The 22,853-nt window shown below is 38.4% G+C and overlaps 1 protein-coding gene across 1 annotated transcript in view; it reads left to right on the plus strand.

Annotated features, from left to right (window-relative positions):
- Nucleotides 1–22,853, plus strand: part of LOC118743562 (obscurin) — a 434,461-nt gene that overhangs the window by 321,049 nt on the left and 90,559 nt on the right. Inside the window, exon 22 of the mRNA XM_036476326.1 lies at nt 14,597–14,965. Within this exon, the coding sequence (XP_036332219.1) occupies nt 14,597–14,965 (369 nt within the window). The remainder of the gene's footprint in view (nt 1–14,596; nt 14,966–22,853) is intronic.

A 22,853-nucleotide genomic window follows, 5' to 3' on the forward strand; every position in this document is an offset into this window, starting at 1 on the left:
CCTTAGAGAAATAATATATAAGATGTGTGCGCCCACCACTGTCGTATACCGTGTATGCGATGCTGCAGTAACAATAGTGTGGCTTAACTATGGTAAATTAAAAACAAAAATAAAATTAAAAATTCAGGGGACCTCTGACTTTTCAAATTACACCTCATTAGTGGTATTGCTTACATAGAAAAGTAGGAAAAGGGAGACTAACAAAAAAACACCTTAGAGAAATAATATATAAGATGTGTGCGCCCACCACTGTCGTATACGGTGCATGCGATGCTGCAGTCACAATAGCGCTTCAGTACAAAATACCTTTAGTGTGGCTTAACTATGGTCAATTAAAAACAAAAATAAAATTACAAATTTCGTGACTTCAGAGGTGTTATGGCCATTAATATTACCTAATAACCACTAAGGGGACCTCTGACTTTTCAAATGACACCTCATTAGTGGAATTGCTTACATAGAGAAGTAGAAAAAGGGAGACTAACAAAAAAACACCTTAGAGAAATCATATATAAGATTTTTTTTGTCGTCGCTGGCGGCAGCGAAAAAATACGATCCATTGTGGCCATATGCTAAATATTTTCTGGTTTTAGAATCGAAATTGAAAAATACTGTATTAGTTTTTGTTCAGAATTAATAATCTTTTAGTTTGTAAACATTTTAATTGTACCTTGTCATAAGCAGCTGAATTTGTTGTCGCCGTAGTTGTGTTTTACTGAGCGAAAGCTGGTGTCGTCTACTAGGCGAAAATGCGTCGTTTGCCGGTATTGTGTTTCAACGGTGACACCGCATTTTGGATAAATGCTTACGTAAAAAACAAATACACCAGCAAGCTTTCAGCGTCAAATGATTTCAGGGTAAAATTGTCAAAGCTCCCAATAAACTTAAAGGAAATAATGAAATCATCAAAACAATTTCAGTCCTCAAAAGAAAGCTAAAGGAGTATAAAGTTGCCATTGTTTTTTCTTGTTTTCGTAGATATTTGAAGCGTAGCACAACAAGGGTGCCGCGGTGAAAATAGTTCGGGAACGTCTGATCTAACGGGCTGTCCAGTCCTTGCCTTCCTTAAAGCTAAAAAATAGCAAACATCTCTGCGCACTCAGCTACAGCCGCAAGATCCCATTTCACTTGGTTAGAAGCTGTTCAGTAATATCTTATGAAGGGAAGGCCTTCACAAAATAGCTTCTGGGATGCAAATGTGTTCTCAAATGTTTCTTTGAATCAAATTTGTAACAATCGTTCAAGCAAACTTATTTTCAAAGTTGTGTACTCATGCCAGTTTATTTGCATAACACGTTGCCTCCTCACTTCTCGAGAAGGAATACTGGAAGCAATCTGTGTGTAGTGATGTTGAAATGGGCAATACACTTGCTTATCAGCTGTTCTCTAATACCTTATGAAAGGAAAGCCTTGACAAAGTATCCTATGGGTATATACAAATATACACACATACATATTTTCCCACTGTGAGAAAGGAGTGCATTTCTATTTTCGATAGAAAAAAATCAGTACAGAACTTAAAAAAGGAGTACAATTTTTGTTTTAATTTTTTTGTGCAATTTATTGTTACAAATTACCATTATTTAGGTACAAACAAACACGGATATCATAGAAATCTGTTTCAAAGCAACAATAAATGTTAAAAATAAATAACTAAATTCTACAAAAGAATTCCAGGCTATTTAAAATTTTTCTGATTTTTATACCCGAGCGCCCTGCACCTACCTGCCTACGACCATGCTTACACCTTTTCACTATCACACTTAACTTTACTTACTAAGTAGTGTTTGCCACAATATGAATGGCCAAGTACAGGGCGTAAAATAATAACTGTCGCAAAGGTTTTTTGAGAAATAAAAGAGTCCTTTAAAGATTTTGCGAAAAAAAGTATTTTTGCTAACTTTATAAATAGTTTACTTTAATTTTATTAATTAGTTTTAAAACTTTAATCCTCATTTCCATTTGCCAGCTTTGGGAGATAAGTACATGCTTTTTTCGGGTGTATTTTTTCTTAGATTTGGTATAAAAAAAAAAAACTATATGTATAGGATTGGTCGAGTGAATGGCTTCCTAATCACCAGTTCCGAGTCCTTTCGATTGCTGAGTATGAGGCCTTATGTTGGACAAAAGCCGGTGTACAAAGGAGCCAAATGGAGGAAATTAGCCTATGGTTACAGAAGATATTGTCACTACACGCGAATAAAGGCGCGTAAAAAATTTTACGAAAAAAGATGCTTATGAAAAACTTCGGCGAAGTATGTTAAGAGTAATGTGACCAACTGTTTCATAGCTCAAAGAAGTACGGCTTAGGTTGGGTTAGGTTGACGCCGCGAGCCGATTACGAAATTTCGATTGCGGCTAATTTCGATCTCTGGGAGCCCAATATTTGTCCAGAAGTGCGAGCCAAAACGCATTCATCTTAGCCTCGCGAAGGTTGGACAGTCTAAAAGAAAGTGTGGAGATTATTCCACTTCATATTCCTCTTGACAGCTGATACAAAACGATCAGTTGAAATTCATAGTCTCACCGCATAAATATCAATTGCACAATGACCAGTCAGAACCCCCATCACTAGGTGTTTTAAAGTGCCCTATAAAAATATTTGCTGCAGCAGAGAAACGTCTTCTTTCCCTTTTTTATGACACAAAAGGACCCGGTTTTCCGGGAAGACAGTCTCGAGGAATCGCGTATCTTATGTACGGATCTATCAGTCTCTTTAGCGTTTTTAGAAAAACGAAGAGACCGATAGGCCTAAAATCCCTGGGAGAAATATGAGAGCCTTTTCCAGCCTTCGGGATGAACGCAACATTGACCAACCTTCAAGCCTTGGGGATGAACCCGGTCCTCACACAGTTCGCATAAATAGGACCCAACCAATTGCACAACACCTTCAGAGCCCTTTGAAGCTGCGAAGGTATGATGCCATTGGTCCTCGGCGACTTTAATAGTTTGAACGAAATTAACACCCAGGCCATGTGACGATCGTCTAGAAGATCGGAGAAGTACAGGACCTGGGGGAGATTATGTAACCAGTTAGCGACAATGTTAGAATCGCTATCGCACTTTTTGACGCAAATCATTTATATCATGCGTCAAAAAGTGCGATAGCGATCCGAAAATTGTCGCAACTGGTTACAGAATCTCCCTCCTGAAGTACAAAACATCGCAAAGAAGTACATTTGAATGTACTTCGAAGTACGAAGTACAAGAGCGAAAAAAGAAGTACTGTACTTCCAAAAGAAGTACGGTTGGTCACATTAGTTAAGAGTCTTTGACGCTGAAGTTTTTTTATGCGTCTTTTTTCGCCGTCATTTTTTGAGCTCGCGCCTTTATTCGTGTCTAGTGACGATATGTAATAAAGTAACCGACGAAGACTTGCGTGCCGCTTGAGCTTTTCTCCCAAAGTGTTTAAAGATAGTAAACGCAAATGAAGGTTAAAATTTAAAAACTTATTGATAAAATTTAAGTCAAATCTGTGGATAATTAACAATAAACTTCTTTTGTGCAAAATATATAAAGTTCCCTTTTATTTTTCAATAAAACCTGTGCAACAGTTATTATTTTACGTCCTGTATATGATAAAATATTAATAGCTGGAAAAAGGAGTACAAAAGAAGTACAAAACTAAGAAAGGAGAACATTTCCAGATATTTTTTTTTTGGGAGTACAAGGGAGTACATTACAACAAAAAGAAGTACGTTTACCCCCAAAAGCAGTACGTCTGGCAACCCTAATTACGCCTTATGTTATCAGTTACAAAATAACGTGCCGCCAAAGTTATTTCCGAAAGCCTTCCTACTCCGAGCAACTGCACTACATTCTGACTTTCTTGGTAACGCGGCTTAGAAGTACATATATACATCTGATACCAAATGTACATTCTAAATTCCTTCTTCCATAAGGCCTTTGTTAAAGTAAGGGAGATTCGGCAGGGAAGTCATAAAGACCGCCGGGTTACTTATAAGTTGCTAATAAGACATTATTACGTGCTCCTGTTTTCTACGGGGTTAGGGTGGCCTAATAAAAAGTAAAACCGGAATTTTTATGCTCTCACCCCTAGGATTGTTCTAGAATCTAAATCGAAAAACTCTGTTTTTAATCAAAAAATACTTCAAAGTCGCTGAAAGTTTCCAATGTGTTTTAAATGAGAAAAAAATTTTCGTAGTACATGATCATCGCCTAAGATTTTTCAATCGGGGAACTGTTTCTCTTATGGAGCCTTCAAAGAATAATGTCAAATTGTTTATTTAAACATTTTTTAAAAATGCAAAAAACACAAGGAAGCGTTGAAATATGGTTCTTACTACTTTGTTTTAATTTTGGCACGATTTTTAATAAAAAGCATAAATTTAGACTTTCAGCAGTGGTTTCATGCAATTTCTAGTCTGTTTCAAAAAAGTTATTTTTTATTTACAACGTTTTATCAAATTACGCTGTATAAGGTGGGTTTTGTCGAAGGCTGAGGTACGCTCAGCCGCTCCAGAGTCCAGCGAAGGTCTCACTAACACCCACCAAATAAAACAAAATGATATGTGTAAGTTAAAAGAAAAAGGATGTTCTTTATAACGATTTTATTTAATATATTCACAAGACACTGCGATGTTACTCGCTCTGGTGCAAATGACTTAATCCCCGACTATCAAGCGATGTCGCTTTATCAAACCGCTGTCAGCATTAACCGGTACGTTGGGATGAGCAGCGGCTTCCTAGCGGTCATCCTCCAGTGTCGTTGCTAAGCATATGCTAAGGTATGTCCGGTTGTTGTTGCTTTAGTGTACCGGGAGTTTTGGCAATGCAGTAACATGTTGTGAAGTGGGTGTCGTGCGTTGTTGCCATGCGTTCAGACCGCCAAGCCAAGCGCTATCACTAAGCGTGTGTCATCTTCTAATATTGTTGCTAAGCAGATGCTAAGGTATGTCAGGTTTGGTGCTGCTTTGGTACGGTAGTTTTGGCGGTGCAATAACTAGTTTCGAAGTGGTGTAATGCGTTGTTGCCCAGCGTTCAGACAGCCAAGCCAAGCCCTGTCATTGAGCATGTGTTGCCGTTGCTAAGCGTGTGTTATCATTTGATATTGTGTTCTTTAACACATTAGGGGTATTCTCGAAGTATTGCACGATGCACGTATTGCACGAAATGCAAAAATACTATCCCAAATTTCGAAGAGTACGAGAGCACCCCATTGCAAAGTGGTAGAATGCATGGGTAGCAAGCAGCGAAATTATGTATCAAATACAATAACAAGAGACAGCAGAAAAAAATGAAGTGAGCGAGATGAGAGGAATGAGAGAAATATGTAGCAATTCCAACAACAAAACAACTAGCACAGGGTCGCATATATCTTGCTATGCTATTTTGCAAAATATATACATGGGTTTCGACGTTGCATATTTTGCAGCGTAAGGAAATGTCGTTTCCCATGTATTTTGTTGTTGTGTGTTTGCAAGTTATGCAATCCATGCAATCCGTGCTACGTGCAATGGCTTTGCAAGATTTGGAGAATACCCCTATTTTAATCGTATGAGCATTATTAAAGAATTTGAGTGCGAACTTGAGAACAACTCAATAATGGGTGGACCTCAATACTTATGCTTCGACAGGCAATGTTGGGCGACATATTTCGGCTCACTTCACTGTTACCTTAACTATTCCCCCTATTAAATTTGAAACGTCCTCGTCTCAGTATGCAACTAGTTTTGCTTCTCGCGAAACGATGATAGTTTTCTTAGTTGACAAATATGTTTCTTACAGTTTGTAGTATCTTATAACTAGTTTACAATATTATTTTAAACAAAAGGTAATAATTCAAAATCTAAAAAACCTTGTGTCTTAATTCATTGCATATTTTTTCATTTTTTAAAGTCAGGCGTGCTTAGAAAAGAGAAAAAAATACGAAATTCTTCGGAAATACAAATGAGAAACTATCGTAGGTTACTTTTATGGAATTTCTTCCCTTCGATTATCGCTGCTGTGCCAAGGTCTCTTTCAACAATTTTTTCGACAAAAACTTTATCAAACTTGTTGCCTAATCGTTTATTTCTTTTTAAAAATACCTTTTCTCCAGCTTCGTACATTTTAGTTGTTCTACCAGTATTAAGTCTTTTTATATTTTTTCTTGAGCTTGCAATAACGATTTCCTAATACCATTGAATTTTTCGGGTGGGTTATTGTAAAACACCTCAATGGGCTTAGCGTTTATGACAGAGTGAATACTATGATTGTATTTATGTGTAGCTAGTAAAACCAGGTCGATTGTTTCACATATTTGTTGCTGTTCCTTAATACAACGAGCTATTTCAAGCAACGTCGAATGAAATCTTTCGACTTGACCGTTGCTTTCACTATGAAGTGTGGGTATAAAGATATGTTCAATTGAATAGTTATCTCTCAACAACGTTTTTATTAAATTAGAATTAAAAGCTTTTTCGTTGTCTGAAACAATAGTTTTTGTGTTACTAAACTTTAATAGAACCTCCAGAAGAGCATCTTTAATATCTACGGTGGATCTTGATGCGATTGGCTTTACAATAGCGAATTTCGAAAATTTATCCACGCATGTTAAAAAATGTTGTTTGCTGGTATTAAAAATATCGATATGGAGAATTTCCCCTGGGAAGTTTGGAATAGGTGTTTCGCCAATGCCAGGATTATATGGTTTACGTTGATATTTATTTTCCAAGCAAATTTTACAATTTGCAATTGTATTTTTTAGCACTTTAGACTGTTTCGAGTTGATCATCTTTGTTTATTAAATCGATTACAAACAGTTCGGTGTGAACAAATTTTACTCCTGGAAATTGGGACAGTATAGGTCCTTGTATTTGCCCTAGAGTAGGAAGATCACAGTGAATACCGTTTGTAACATTGTAATTGATTGCGAATTTTAAGTAACAAATCAGCTTTTCGATAGTTTCGATAGTGTCGAATATGGTGTGTCGAATAAGCTTCTGAACAGGGTTGCCACTGACGAAAAAAAATATTTACCATCGACTTGAAAAAAATCTACCAAATGTGGGAAATATCTACCAATAACTGTTTTATAATTATTTTAATAAAAACTATAGTTTTATTATTTTTTTATTTATTTTAATTAAAACTATAGTTTTTATTTTTAGTCATTTCAATAAGAATTAAAATTGTTCTTAAGAACGTTTTATTTAACTAATTATACGGTATTTGGGTCGTATTATTGGCATATTCTCAGTTTCCTTCAACCAAAAGCGGAAGTGATGAAACTAGAGGCAACAATGAAACTTTATTATTTGAAAAACTTCAACTCGAGTTGTTATAGACAAATACAGTGACTCAAAAAAGTGATTTTTTTTAATATTCGCAATATTTTTCGAGTAAAAATTGTTTGCTGCTTTAACTAAATCCATAAAAATCGAGGATTCAAACTATATACAACATATAGAAAAATTCCAAAAATTTTGGTCTAAATTTCGAATTTTTTACTCAGAATTTTTAGAACAATTTGAGGTATGGAGTTTTAAAGCAAATACTATTTGAGTATAGCCAAAAATGTGCTGCTTAAAATTCTCATTGATTTTTTTTATTTTTTTCCATTGATAAAAAATGGCGTTGATTTAATTCTTGTTGCGAACAATCATGGTGCGTAATTACATACCTGTAAATTTTTTCTATATATTTAAATAATCATATAAAATATTTAGGCAATCAAAAGTTCCTCGGGATTACAGTAAAATTAGTTTTGAATGGAGCGCGATATGTTCGCCTTATATAGATATACATTTATACGTATGTAATTATATAAAAAGTATGCAAACAAATTTATAATATATTTAAAGATAACTACGAACAATAAATCGGGAACGGAAAGTTCATCAAAAATCTACCTAAATGAGAAAAAATTTACCTTTTTACCAACCCAAATTTTTTCTACCAATTTTGGTAACAATTTACCAAAGTGGCAACCCTGGTCATGACAATAGCAATACATGTACACTTTTTCACTAATACATGCATACTTTTCCATTGGAACAATTTTGACAACTAATACGTATATCTCCATGGTCATGACAGTATTGTCGGAGTAAACCCCAAGTTAAATCATTAACAGAGTTGCCATCTGTTAAAATTCAATTAGTTAAATGAATTGCTGAAATATGGGCATCAATGGAAATGTGTTTGAAAAGGCTTTATCTCTAAGCAAAATCCCAGAGTTTCCACCGTTTTAAAAAATCAAATTTAACTTTAATTTAGGGAATTAGATAATTCAAATATGTATCACAGTATAGGTAAGAAAATGTAATAAAACTATATTTTTATAATAATAACAGTAATATAACAGTCTTATTTATTGTAAAGAGAATATTGTAAGTTTAACTTGGAGTAAATTGCATAGCGTCCTCATTTACTGAAATATCGGAGTTTTCGTATTTTCAACGTATTGTTTTTCCATACCAAGGGTATTAAGTGCACCGAGTTTGGTAAAAACTGATAAATCGGTTTCTGAGATGTGTATTTGTGGTCATAAGTGGGCGGCGCTACGCCCGTTATCCAAAAAAATATAATAATATAATTTAATGCTAAGAGGTTATTCCAAGAATCGGTTTTGAATGCATTAGCTTCAGTTGTTACTGATTTATCGCAGTGTTTCTGTAAATTAACGTTATATGGGTAGTGGGCGTAGTTTTCGCCCGATTTCAAGGATTTTTAGCAGATATGTTAGATATAGCCTAAGCAAGTTTGGTATGAATTTGTGGAGTACTGAGATACAGCATTTCATCATAAGTGGGCGGGGCCACTCCCATTTTCCAAAAATTTTATAGTAATATTATTTTGTTCCAAAATTTTACTTCCCATGCCAATTTTCAAAAAGGTGGATACAATATTTACTAAAATATCGTAGATTTATCTAAATTGACATTTATCTAAATTTAAACGATTGTATACCCAAACCTACTTCTTTAATCATCTCTTATATAAAACCAATGTAACGGAAAACAAATGCTTATTCCGAAATACATGGAAAACATGACTTTTGCTTATATCTCGAAAACTATGTTTTTTTTTAATTAAGTGGGTCCATATTCTGGTTCGGTGGCCTCAAATTCATCTAAAAACTTTGTTTTTAGTGTTAAAATAGATCTAAAGTAGTGTTACTATATAACGTATGCGGAATGAAATACGAACTGATGGAGTAAAAAGAAAGTGCTACACTTTCGGATGCAACAAATACTGTTTTCCCACTCACATATATATTGTCGAAATTTCCAAGAAACATTTTTATAGAAAATACTCATGTCCTTAACGATTGGCCTGTTTAAGTTTTCAGGCATAGTGCGGAGGGCTTTTTCAAAAATGTTATTTTGGGACTTTATTGTGCCAAATTGAGTTTTTATTTTTTTTAGCCATTTAGCCGAAAATTAGTTCAGAGTTATATTTAGGTGTCCTTTTATGGGTCCCTAATGAAAAATATTCCGCTAATCCGTGGTACAAAACTAAAAAGAATGTGGTGCAAGCAAATTTTTGGAAAGCGCTCATAGCCGCTTTTAATTTTCCTTTTCAACGTTTAAAAAATCTTGGGTAGAGCGGTTTGCACATATTTCACTATATATCTGGCTCTTGCATAGTATCTAATGTTTTTTTCTTGCTTTGCACTTTATTGTCATTATACGCTGCGATTTTGCAGAGAGATCAAGCAATTTATGATTCTTGTTACGGTCTCATTTCACTGCTATGTGAAAAAAATTTTTCGCACTCGTGGGTTTTCCTTCTAGTGTTTTCCTAATCTTTAAAGCCGACATTTCCTTTGTAAATAAAGTTTAAGTCTCATAGAGAAAGAATTAAAAAGAACGTTACTATTCGTGACATTGAGTTTCGGTATACAAAATTTACAAGCAAATTTTCATAGTTCGTTCGCTTTCAAGAAAATTACTTCAGCGTTATAATATACAACGAGATAATTTTTAGTGTAATGCTTATTAAGATTGCGCGCAGATTTTGGTATACTCAGTTTGGCTCCTGAGTTTCAACTGAACAAAGAATAATAACGCGATCTCTCCCGGGCATACAACAAATTCCTTAATATTCGACGAAAATAAAAAAAAGTACTCGATGAAAACCGCTATTTTCGTTACATTTAAATTACCTTTCCTTTACCTTCTGTATGCGGATCCATCACTACTTTTTAAGAATACAGTGCAGAAATCAAAATATTAACTTAAAATCGCCACGATCTTTCTAGAGAGCCAAAATTTATTTATAAGCAGCGTTATAATATTCTTTTTCCGGTAAACGGTGAGCGTTCGCTGTGTAAGTTAGAAAATTGAGGGGGACTGGAAAATGTTATTTGGAATGTTCTCTATCGAATGTGACTGTTTTTTTAAGTTTTCTTCAAAATTTTGTCAAATTGGTTTATGGCCGCCTAAATTGTTCAAATACCCCGATGTGCATTGCTTTAAACTTAGCTCATAACCCGATGACAATGCAATATGAAATAGGGATGTTGCGGATGTGGAATTTTAGACATCCGCGGATGCGAATATCTAACAGCTAACATCCGCGGATGCGGATGCGAATGCGGAAGTCAAGTATTTTTTAAAAAACAATTAGAATCTAGCATAATGGTGAGATCGTTGTTTAAACGCTTACAAGCCAAACCAGATACGTACAGTGAACTCGCGATAATATTAACATCCTAACATATGAACATCTCAAAATATGAACTACTCTAAAATATGAACTTTAGGCAAAAGCTCCAAAATATGAGCATTATTGTTTTGAAAAATTTCTAACGAATTTCAAGCGCTTGGTAATTTGGGGAACCCCCTAGTTATTTGCATTGAAAATGTCCATACGTGTCGCTCGGAAATGCTTACAGTGATTAACTTCATGTTATTTGTTAAAAAAAACTTGATTTAGAAAAAAAATCCTAATGTTGCTAAGTAAGTTTTGTATTTTGTTTATCAAGTCTCGGCTAATAGAAAGCTTATGTTTTATATGAGTTTGTTTGGAATTTTTGAAAATCGGTTATTGTGGTAGACAAGGGGTCGGTTAAGGTATTACAATACCACATTACGAACATTTTTAATTACTTGAACACCACGTTTATTCTAATAGCTGCGTTATCGTAATGTGGTACAGTATCCCACATTATATTAACCATATACAGTGAGATCGCGATAATATGAACTAATTAAAACCAAGCCTGTTAATTTTTGCGAGATTGTTCATATTTACGAAAGGCTCAAGAATTACAAAAACTAGTTTCATCAATTAAAAAAAAAAAGTGTATTATTTAAAACTTTAAAAGAAACGTGTATTCGTTTTGTTTGTTACACAAATAAAAAAAGCCGCATATGCAGGGGAACTTCGGTTATTGTGGTATAGGTATTTGTTTTTTGAGATGTGTAGCAAATGTACGAGCTTTATTGTAACTATTATTTATTATTTGTACCAAATTTGGTGTGGTTATTGTGCTTGTCACATAGAAGAAAAACATTGAAAATTATTGAAATCTGCCTAAGATTACGGCCGCTTTTCATATAACGGTAAACTTCAGAAATTCTTGAAACTTCAATATTTCGAAATTTAAGGACGCTAATTTACTCAAAATTGGAACACCCCGGCTTACCATGTAGCGGTAGCTTTCGTAAAGGTGAAAAACATATATTTAATACTTGCGCCGGGTATTTAATGTTCGGCTCCGCCCGAATTTAGACTTTCTTACTTGTTTTATTTGTGTAACAAACAAAACGAATACAAGTTTCTTTTAAAGTTTTAAATAAAACAATTTTTTTTTTTTAATTGATGAAACTTGTTTTTTTAATTCTTGAGCCTTTCGTAAATATGAACAATCTCTCAAAAATTAACAGGCTTGGTTCTAATTAGTTCATATTATCGCGTGCTCACTGTATGTCATGTTGTTTCAGAATTTGGAAAACCTGTAACTTTATCAGCACTTTTCGATTTGAGTTTTTTTAATTCATTTTTAATAGTATTTTCTGCGACTGCTTTGAAAAATTTGTGCTTATAGCGGGCTAAATAGGTGGATATGGAAAATAGATTATTATTTTTGAACAAAATTCTGTTTTCAAAGTCGTGGCTGCTAGCCGAATCGGATCAGAATATTGTTATTTTTTTTAAAGCATTTTTATAAGCATTTGAATAACAGATAGTTACGTAATTATTATCTAATTAAAGGCCAGACCTATAGCTTTTTAATTATTTGAGCATCGATTCTCTTTATAGCTTAACGTTTATCATTTCTACTGGAAATCCCTATTGAAGGAGCTTACTCATTGACTTTAAATAGCAAAGAAGGGACAGTTTTACCACAAAAGTTTTTAGCCAAGAGTCCAGTGTATATCCCAACGAAAAAAATATTATCCACCAAGTAAAAAAAACTACTGTTTTTAAAATTTTTGCTAAAAATAAATTCCCCAAAGAGCCCCATTTGAAATTATTCAAACGAATATATGTAATAGGTGGCATACGCTGTACGTCTGACTCGCGAGTCATTTGTATACGTGTTGACTCGCCTTCGACTACACACTGTTCAATCATTCAGAGTCACGGCGGGAGTCATGTTGGTGTAACAACACATATTTTTTTTCACAAACACATCCAAACCGACTCACGAGTCAGACGCACCGTGTATGCCGCCTATAACATCAAAAGCAAATCACGAAAATTTTGTTAATAATTACAGACTTTCTTCTTTTATGTCTATGTAGTAGTTTTTTTTTAAGATTGGTCCAAAAAATCATAATAAAGAAAGAAGCCAAAGCAGGTATTTAAAGCACAGAAAAAAATACTATTAAAAGGACTATGTTCTCTTTGACGTACGTCAAAGGTCAAGTAGAAGTGGGAACTTTTATGGCTGCCCATTGATAGCTCGGTTATATAGCTTAAGAAATAATATTTTAAAGACATTTTTATCAAAGTTGATAAATATGACATTTGACCAGTTTTTTACACAAATACTCCTACGACCACAGGCAAAAATATTGGCTATAATATGTAGTTTTTTTTTTGTCATATATGTATACGTTTTATCGGTCCACTTGCAAAATATTCGCATTCGCAAAAGCTCCGCATGGATTATTGCGAATACGAAAGCGAATGCGAATGTTAAAATTAATGCGGAAGCCCCGCGGTTGCGAATGCGAATAATCGCAACAACCCTGATATGAAGTAGTCCGGAGTTTGGTTTGGTTCATACTTAGAAAGCTTGTTTTAAAGGTATTTTTTTACTATTATCTTATTTAACACTGAAATCTTATTCTGTACTTAAATAAAAAAATGGGAAAAAGATATTGATATACAAATAAATGTTTAGCAATTCTTTTTAGAAAACAAATATGTTTTATGTCTAGACTTTTTCCTTATTTTAATTTTTCTATATGCTTTTACAGCTTTATCTTTTGGGGTATTTTTGGCCATTTTGAATCGTCGTGGGTTGAACTTTTGCATAAACCAAACTCTTCTTTCGAATCATTGATTATTACACCCCTGAATCTCGTTTCCCAACGATAACTTTTAGCCGATGATGATGTGTTTTTGGGAAATGGATACTTGTTGACTCATCGTGCACTGACCAAAATTTTGGTGAATATTTGGCTGAGATTTGACTCCAAATATGTATATTTTTTTTTCAAACATTAGTTATAATTTAAAGTATTACATAAATATAAACTATATATTGTCGTTTAAAGTATAAAACCGCGTATCGTTATTCTGCAAAACCGCGTAACTCAAATTTTTTTCCAAAAATTATATTTGTTCACCGAAGCTCTTAGCTCAAGCCCTATCCATTCGTCCTGAAATATAGGCTGACTTCCAAAATGTATCAATGCAATGTTTGGAAACTGTTATACTTCGGTATTCAAACTGTTTGCATATGCAGAGTTGCGCCACATTGCAACCATATATATTGCATATTTTAAATATTCCATGTAGCAATGAACAATTTTTCTGAATTTTCCATTTTTAAATCACCAATGGTAACCAATAACAAACAAAGCATCAACTTTGTTTCTGATGCGCTGATTGCTCCTGCGATGCGTTTCGATAACTTTTCGGATGCGTTTTGGAAAAGTACACGTTGTCAATATTTTGTAGTTCGGCGTTATGGAACCTTATACTTTGTACATATGCAAAGCAATTGACGTTGTGGAAGTCAGCCATTCTAGCCAGAAATGCGACTGCTTTATAAATGAAAGAACAATTTTTAAATATGAGTGTTTTTCCCTCTACACATACGCGGTTTTGTACTTTAAACGACGATATGTATATTTGCTTTACGGAATCCTGTATTGGAAAAATCGGAAAACCTATAGACAAAGAAAGGAAGTGTATTTCCAAAATTATGCTTTACGAAAATCTTTATGGAAAAATCGGAAAGCCATATGGATAAATAAAACACATGCGCACTTTTTATGGTTTTAAGATCTTTGCATACGAAATTTTGCAATACAGAATTTTTCAATACAAAATTTTGCTATACCTACAGAGTTTTGAATACAAAATTTTGAATATATACGGAATTTTAAATACGGAATATTGAACCATAATAATTTTGTACCCAACCCGTTTCCAATAAATTCAACATGATTTTATTATATTTATTTAGGTCAACATAAGGATTCTGGACATTATGAGCTGCAGATACTAAATAAATATGGTGAAATAAGTACCAGTGGCTGGATTGATGTTTTATCAAAGCCAGAAATTATTGGTCTCAAAGATTGCAGTTGTCTTCCTGATGATACCATAGCTTTTGATGCCATAATTTATGCAAATCCTAAACCTAAAGTTACGTGGACTCGAGGAAACGAAAACCTCTGCAACAATGAAAACTGCGAAGTAATTGCCGACCTAGATGGCGATAAATACAGACTAGTTTTCCAATGTGTTAAGCCTGTGGAGGATGGGTTATACACATTAACTGCAGTCAACGACCAGGGAACGACTACATCGAGCTTCCATCTCAATGTAAAAGGTAATTTCATTATAGATATGTACATACTTATGAATATATGCATATAGGATAGAGTGATTGCATATCCCTCCATAGGAAAGCTGGTTCTTACGTGCGAACCCTGCACCGTGCAAGGGTTTGCAGGAGTCAGTGATTCCCCTTAATGTGTTTTAAAATTAAAAACGTCAAAATTCATAGCAAAACCAAGTCATAGCGTTTGAAAAGCGAGGCGTGTATCCTATATTTTAAATATTTTTCATCGCATATTGCATACAAATATTAATAGTTCGCTGTCAGACACATCTGCCCCTTTAGAACAACCTATGAAAAATTTTCCATGTTGAATAAAAAATTTCTCCTGTTATGGGCTTCTGATATAACAATCCACCAAGATTTAACTGTCACCGATGACGTAAATGCTACCTATGAGAATAGCTGGCTAGTAGAATTTCCGATTGGGCTGCAACGGTAAAATTAACATCAGTGATGACAGTTACATTAGTCCCATATGGGTTCTAACCAGGGCAGACAGAAACTCGGAGTTTGAGTAAGCGAGAGAGAAAACTCCTCCTCAGTGCGCTGCAGGCAACGAAGAACGGTAGAGTATATGTATGAACGATCTGCAGCCGGATTCAAACAATTGCTATCGCTAATTTTGATCGCCAAAAATTTCCAAAGTACAGCAGACGCCCCCAAAAACACACAACATCTATGAAGTTGCATGTCCGCCACACTGCCAGATTTGGCTGATTACGCATCGCATGTGTTACTCTTCCATGTTGTATACTTTTAGGTTAGGTTAGGTTAGGTTGAAGTGGCTGCCAGTGACCCCAATAGCCCACATAGGCCTTTGGTTGTGGGCCCGTTGTGATACCACGCGGATCGTTAGAACCCTCCTACTCAAACCATCGTGTGGATTTCGCGAAACCGAGAACTTGCCGTATGCCTACTTCGGCTATGTCGGTTAGGTCCTCAAAGAATCCTGAACCCATAAACTTTTGTCTTCTTCTACAAAGTGCGGGGCAATGGCATAACAGGTGCCGCAAGCTTTCTGGCTCTTCTTCATTTCTGCAGCTTCTGCAGAAATCGTGTAGGGGGATCCCTAACCTCTCCGCGTGCCTTCCGAAAGCAACATGGCCTGTTATCAGCCCCACAGATGCGGCATGACCGACCGCTTTTTGTCCCATTTTGGCCATGTAAGCTTCGTCTTGTGGCAAGTGGTGAGGCTATCCCACCTGTCCCTTGCTAGTTTAAGAGACAGATCCCTTAGAATGAGCTTTCAGTTAGCGAGCGGCAGCCTAACCTCTTCCAGGCCCGCGAAAGTGGAGCGGATGTGCCCTCTCTTGCAAGTTCGTCCGCCTTTTCATTGCCTGGTATGTTCCGGTGTCCCGGAACCCATACCAAGTGAAGCGCAGACTGCTCAGCCATCTCGTTTAGAATCTGCGACAGTCTGCTACGGTTTTTGAACTGCATGTGACGGAGTCGAGCGCTTTGAGTGCGGCCTGACTGTCGGAGTAAATGAAGATATCGTTATAAATGACTTCTCTTATACGTAGGTGTTCAACCGCTTCCTGTATAGCAGCGACCTCAGCTTGAAAGACGCTGCAGTGATTGGGTAAGCGAAAACATATTTCCAGCCCCAGCCGCGCTGAGAAGACCCCCTCCTAGCTTTCCGTCTAGCTTAGAGCCATCGGTGTAGAGGTGGAGTGATCCACTTTCATCGGGAGCACCTCCTGACCAGAATTTTCTTTCTGGAATGGAAATCCTATACCTCTTTGTGAAGTTCAACCTTGGTGCACAGTAATCCGTGTCCGGTATATTTACGTTCTTTAAGATTGCGGTGCGGCCTTCCTGAGTGTCCCTCCAGCCTGGTAGTTCCCTCAACCTCAAGGCGGCACACCCCGCTGATTGTTTTCCAACAATTTTAATTGGCAAGATATCGAGCAGCACGCACAGAGCCTCCACAGATGCAGAGCATCGCAGTTCTTTGCACCTTTTGGAGTGCTTCAGTTATAGATTTCCTGTTGAGACTTGGCCAATACCAAGACCCCATATAATAGAATCGGCCGAACAACTACCGTGTATAGCCAGTACATGATGCTAGGGGACAGCCCCCGCTACGCCCAATCGCCCCCTTACAGCTGTAGAGGGCTACCGTCGCTTTTTTAACACGCTCTTGTATATTTTGCGCCCAGTTCAGCTTTTTGTCCAGGACTACGCCTAGCTATTTTGCGGTCTCCCCTAGCTTCAGAATCTTATTTCCTATGACAGGGAGCTGAAGTGAGGGGATCTTGTACTTCCTGGTAAATAGCACCAGGTCCGTTTTATCTGGATTAACACACAGACCTTTCTCCTTGGTCCATCTTTCGATTAACCTTAGTCTGTCCTGCATAATGTCACACAGAGTTTGTGGAAATTTTCCACTCACAACCACCGCAAGGTCGTCAGCATACGCAATGACCTTCGCGCCTCCCTCCCCTTCCAGGGTCTGCAATAACTCATTTATCGCCATGACCCATAAAAGGGGAGAGAGGACGCTACCCTGCGGGGTTCCCCTGCAAACGTGTCTGTCCCGCGACACCCCCGCCATTTCCGCCCGCACGACCCTGCCTACTAGCAGCTATCGTATAAGCGACACTAGCTGTGACGCGATGCCCAGACCCGTTAGAGCTGATGTGATTGCTTCAGGTGTGATGTTGTTGAAAGCACCCTCAATGTCTAAGAATGCTATCAAGGTGTATTCCTTTATCGCAAGGGATTTCTCAATATGCGACACGATTTCCTGTAGCGCGGTTTCGGTGGACTTCCCCTTCGTATAGACATGCTGCGAAGCCATAATTTTGTCTGCAACCGATTCCCTAAGAAAGGATTCAATCAGTCGCTCCATTATCTTGAGCTGGAAAGATGATAGACTAATAGGTCTAAAATCTTTGGCGATAGTATGGGATGTTTTTCCCGCTTTAGGAATGCAGACAACCCTTGACCTTTACCAGGTCTCCGGAATGTAGTTAAGAGTGAGGACTCCCTTAAACATAGCATACAGCCATTTTGAGCTTAGCTCCATAGATTGCTGCAGCTGAATCGGTGTAAAACCATCTGGACCCGCAGATTTGTAAGGCTTGAAGGATCCTATTGCCCACATTAGTTTTTCTTTGGTGATAAGGTCTACCGTAACCGGTTGACCGCTATCTCTCATTGGCTCGTTCAGTGGCTGCTCGGTGGCGCCTGGAAAGTGTGTGCTCAGAAGATGGTCCAGGGATTCCTCCCCAGTTTCCGTCCACGCTCCGTCGGATCTTAGCAAGCATCCCGGGGCGATACGAGGTGAACTAGAGAGAACCTTCCTGAGCCTAGAACCTTCTGATATGGATTCCATACCACTGCAGAAGTTCATCCATTAGGATCTCTTGCTCTTCCTTAATAGTTTCTTGTAATCTTTCAAGTTTAACTTATAGATTTCCCAATGCATATCGCCTCCCGAGGATTTTGCGAGACAATTTTTTCGGGCCTCGTCAATCTCTTAACTCCACCAGGGTGGTTTCTTTTTGCCTCTCGGCTTTACCATGGGGCAGGCCTGATCCAGAGCCTTGCCACACGCCGCAGTAAAGCGATTTGCCAGCCTATCTAGGTCCCTAGAGTTCCCTGGAATTGCTAGTGTGGTTCTTGAGAGCCGCTTATCAAGCTCTTTTCTGTACTTATGCCAATCGGCTTTCTTTAGATTTCTTCTGGGAGATACCTTGGACGGGACCCCATCTAAGTCGAATTGGATGAAGCGGTGATCATAGAAGGAATGCTCATCAAGCACCCTCCAGTTCCTGATCATAACCTCCGCATCTTCTGAGACGAGGGTAACATCCAGGACCTCTCTTCTGCTCTTCGTTATGAAGGTAGGCTCGCTACCCCTATTGCTTATAACTAAGTTAGATTTTAGTATGAATTCAAAGAGTGACTCACCCCGTTCATTGATGTCTCCGCTTCCCCATGTGCTATGGTGTGCATTCGCATCACCTCCTAAAATCAGGGCCCCGTCCCAGCGCTTGACCAACTGTTCGACCGGTAAGGTTGGAACAGGTCTGTCATGTGCCAGATACATTGAGGCAAGCCTTATTTGTCGTCGGTTCGCCTCCAGACTGATGGTGGTGGTGTCTTCGTCACTGAACTGAGGAAGAAACAATATTTTTAGTTTGGTACTTACAAGAATGCAGGCCCTTGGTTTACCTATGGTAGCTCCACTTATCAAAGTGTGCTCTGCCGACTTCAGCCCGCAAATTCTATGCCCTATCACCCAAGGCTCCTGGATGAGGGCGATGTCTGCTGCCCCTTTTGAGAGCTGGAGCAGCAGTGCAGCCGACGCTGCTTTGCTGTGGTGGAGATTAATCTGGAGGACGCGAACCATCTTGGCCGCACCTCCACCACTGTTGAGTTCGCCTCGTCGTCGACTGACATCAGCTCCTCTTCTGTGTATTGCCGGAAGATATGGTCGACTCCCAGAGAGGATGTAGATGAGGCGTATCCACCAGCCAGGTCATCCATCGGATTGGCCTGGTTGGATTCCTCGACCACCTCATTCTCGCTATTGTCTTCTTCCGGCTCAACTTCGTTGCCTCTTGCTGCGTTCACGTCGTTCGTGTACACCCTTATCTTCACGGTGTCGAAACCGTAATTAATGACGCCCCCAGTCTTTTCGAGGAGTGGCAAGGACTACTTTTTTAGCAGAAGGACCGCTGACGAGTCGCCTTTGTGCTATGCTCCAGTCGCACCACCTTCCAATTGTGAGAGGGTAACTCGGGATTAAAGAGCCTTATAATCTCAAGCACTCTCTCAGGTTCGGTCGGTTTGGCCGGTATCCATGCCCTTGCTCTAGGCCTGGATGGGATGTCCTTGAAGTCCATAGCCCGTAGCATCGCTCCGGGGTAGACCTCTCCCAGTGTGGCCACGCCTTCTTGTACAGGCCCGGAGACCTTTCGTCGTCACACGCGACGACCTTGACGTTGCCTTGGAACCAATCTGCGTCCCGGCATATTGGAGGTGGTCCGGGGTGCTCTCGAAGCACGCTAACGCAGATGTTTGCCAATTCCGCTTTAACCCATTTCCAATGAGCTCTAAGTGCCAATTCGTCTTCCTGGTTCTCATCGAGCACACCCAGGAGGATCCGATTTTTGGCTACCTCAGCGAAGGATGGGCCTTGCGTCTTGGCCCTCTTCGCCTTGTTTTGCGCAACTTCCATCGATCTGTTGCGCTTTTCCGCAGCTGGTGGCTCTCCGAGCACCGGCAGCTGATAGTCGGGCACTATCGTCATTGCCCACGCTATTTCCGACCGGATCTCTTCCACGTGACAGAGCAGCGCCCTACTACACAGGCTCGGTGTTAAAGCGGATCTCTTCAAGATCCTCATGGCGACCTTCCGGTGCTTAGAAATGGCTGCGCTAGGTGGTGGCCTGTCATCAGGCCATGTGAAAGCAGTAGGTGTAGGGGGAGGCGGGGCCCGCGCATCAGCTCTAGCGCCCCCTAGGACTGCAGGTTTGCCTTCACTGGTGCCGGGAAAATCCCGTTTCGGTTCTCCAACCCTATTCCATTCCGATTTTGTGGATGCGCGAAACCCCGGCATCGCCAGAGGCTTGCGTTCTCCACTGATGTTGGCCACATCGTGGCTAGTAGAGGGACCCTGCATCGTATGGGCCCCATGGTGTCTGGTGGTTGCCGGTCTCAATTTCCGTTGTTGTTGTATTTTTCTTCTTTGTATCGCTCATATTCCCACGAGTCGCGGAGATAGGGTTCGTCGGCCCCAGGCAGAGATCAGCAGTACCCAGGGTAAGGCCATAGAATGCAACCGGGTGCGGCCTGGTTCCCAGAGGGCTCCGTTAGCGACTGGGCTATTTAGGGGCTCCCAGCCCGGCTGATCCTCAGTACGGTACGCGTAACGCCTTGATCCAGCCCCTACCTCCAGACCACGATCAAGGACCATTTCCGTATGGCATAGCGATGAAAGAACACATAAGCACAAAGCACTGATCCCTGATCTTAGTTGGACACCCTCCCGACATCGCACGGGATTGCTCTGTTGTGCCCATTTCCAGCCGGCACCCTCGCGGAGGGTTCAGTCCGAGGATTTTCGCCAGCCTACTTTTAGGCCCTATACTTTTAGGCCCTACTGATTTCTTTTAGAGAATTTTAGCGACGAAAATTTATCGTAGCGATTGTCACAATTCCACTTTATAAGGAAACAATGCGCTTCAGTTATTTTCGTTGTCAGTGTAATCCCCACACGGGACCGTCGAAACTTGATTTTCATTTCGAGTGTTAGTGTACAGCTTAGGGGCCAGTTTTTCAGTGCACGGTTATAGTTTGAACTTAGTTTAAACGCTCGAGCTGGCTAGTTTAAACTAAGGCCAGCCAGCTGCCCAATATAAACTCAGTTTACTAATACTAAAAATTTAGATGAGCTTTTGTTTTTATACAAAAAAAAATAGTACATATTTAAAACTCTTTTGATAAGAGAAAAGCAAAAAAAGAAATATTTGGAAACCGATAGAAAATATATGATACTTAGTAGTTTTGTTTACATACATATCTGTACATAAAATACCTTCCACTTTTTCTACTTCCCAGGAAATATATTATAAAAATCTACAATAAAAGTTGGCTCTTTATTTCCGGGCTGGGGCGTGTCCCGTCGGGCCCCACTAAAATTCTTAACGTGCGGGCTTGTGCGTGTTTTTGAAAGTTGATTTTGCACTCGTGCCGGGCCGGGCCTGAAAATTTAGGCCCGTGCCCATCTCTAGTTTTCATTATCTAAGTTTAAACTGGCACTGAAAACTGGGCCTTAGTGTTCTAAGCGAAGCCATATTGGCTTAGAATAATTTTATAGCCTCGGATTTATGGGTTTTACAGAGTGAGGAAATATGTATACTTTTTAGATAATTTATTGAAATTTGAGGTACTATAACTACTGCAGTAAATATTAAAAACAATGCGATGAAATAATTATTCCTTTACCAAGTTTCTCAAATTGGAGATTATTAGTTGTATTTCCTGGGGTTTCCGATTTTTTTTTATTGATTTGATCTTTTACCATACGATTTTGAAAAAAAAAACCTTGAATAACTCCGTTTAAGGAAGTTCTGGTGATTTACTCATAAGCAGGGAACGGATTTTATGGAGATTGCCTTTTTTTCTGCTAAAGAGATAGAGTATATTCGACTAAGAAGGTCCACGATTTAGCTTTACCCTGATTCCATATATACACATATGATGCTGCCTTTTTTTGCCTTTTTTAAGTTATTTGCCGTTTTTAGCCTTTTTTACCTTTAAAAAAGTGATTATAGCATTAACAATTTTTTTTTAAGGTTAAAAAATATACACACGCCTATGCGGCTTATAGAAGCGCAGGGACCTCTTGCCAGATTAATGTTGGAAAAATTCAAAGCCGTTTTCTCAGCTAACGTAGGCTTGGAAACAATAAGGGGTGTGGATAAAATTGTAAAGGGCGAAAATAACCTTGATTTTCGGAATCAGGGGGTGATTTTACATAAGAATTTCATAACGGCGTTTCTGGTAAAGAGAAAAAGTTGAAATTTGTGGTCCAGTGTTATCAGAAGAAGCTGTGTAATTCCATTGTAAAGAGGAAACCGACATAAATTTAAATATGTCCTAATTATCTCTATTTCAGTAGGAACTCTTTTTAAATGATTACACTTCATTATTCTGTGGGGAAATATTTAAAAATCAAAACAATTTGTAATTTTTGTCTATGGAAGCTTTTATTTCATGCATAATTACTTTACACCAGTCACAAGGGGATGTCCCATCAGTCACAAATTTAAATAGTTTATAATATTTCTATGAAGATTATATAAACCTCATTTTTATTGAAAACGAAAGCGAATAATTCATATTTTACAACTCAAGTACA

This window comes from Rhagoletis pomonella, unplaced genomic scaffold, assembly GCF_013731165.1.
Source record: "Rhagoletis pomonella isolate Grant_MI unplaced genomic scaffold, Rhpom_1.0 Rhpom_scaffold_00007, whole genome shotgun sequence".
Lineage (NCBI taxonomy): Eukaryota > Metazoa > Arthropoda > Insecta > Diptera > Tephritidae > Rhagoletis > Rhagoletis pomonella.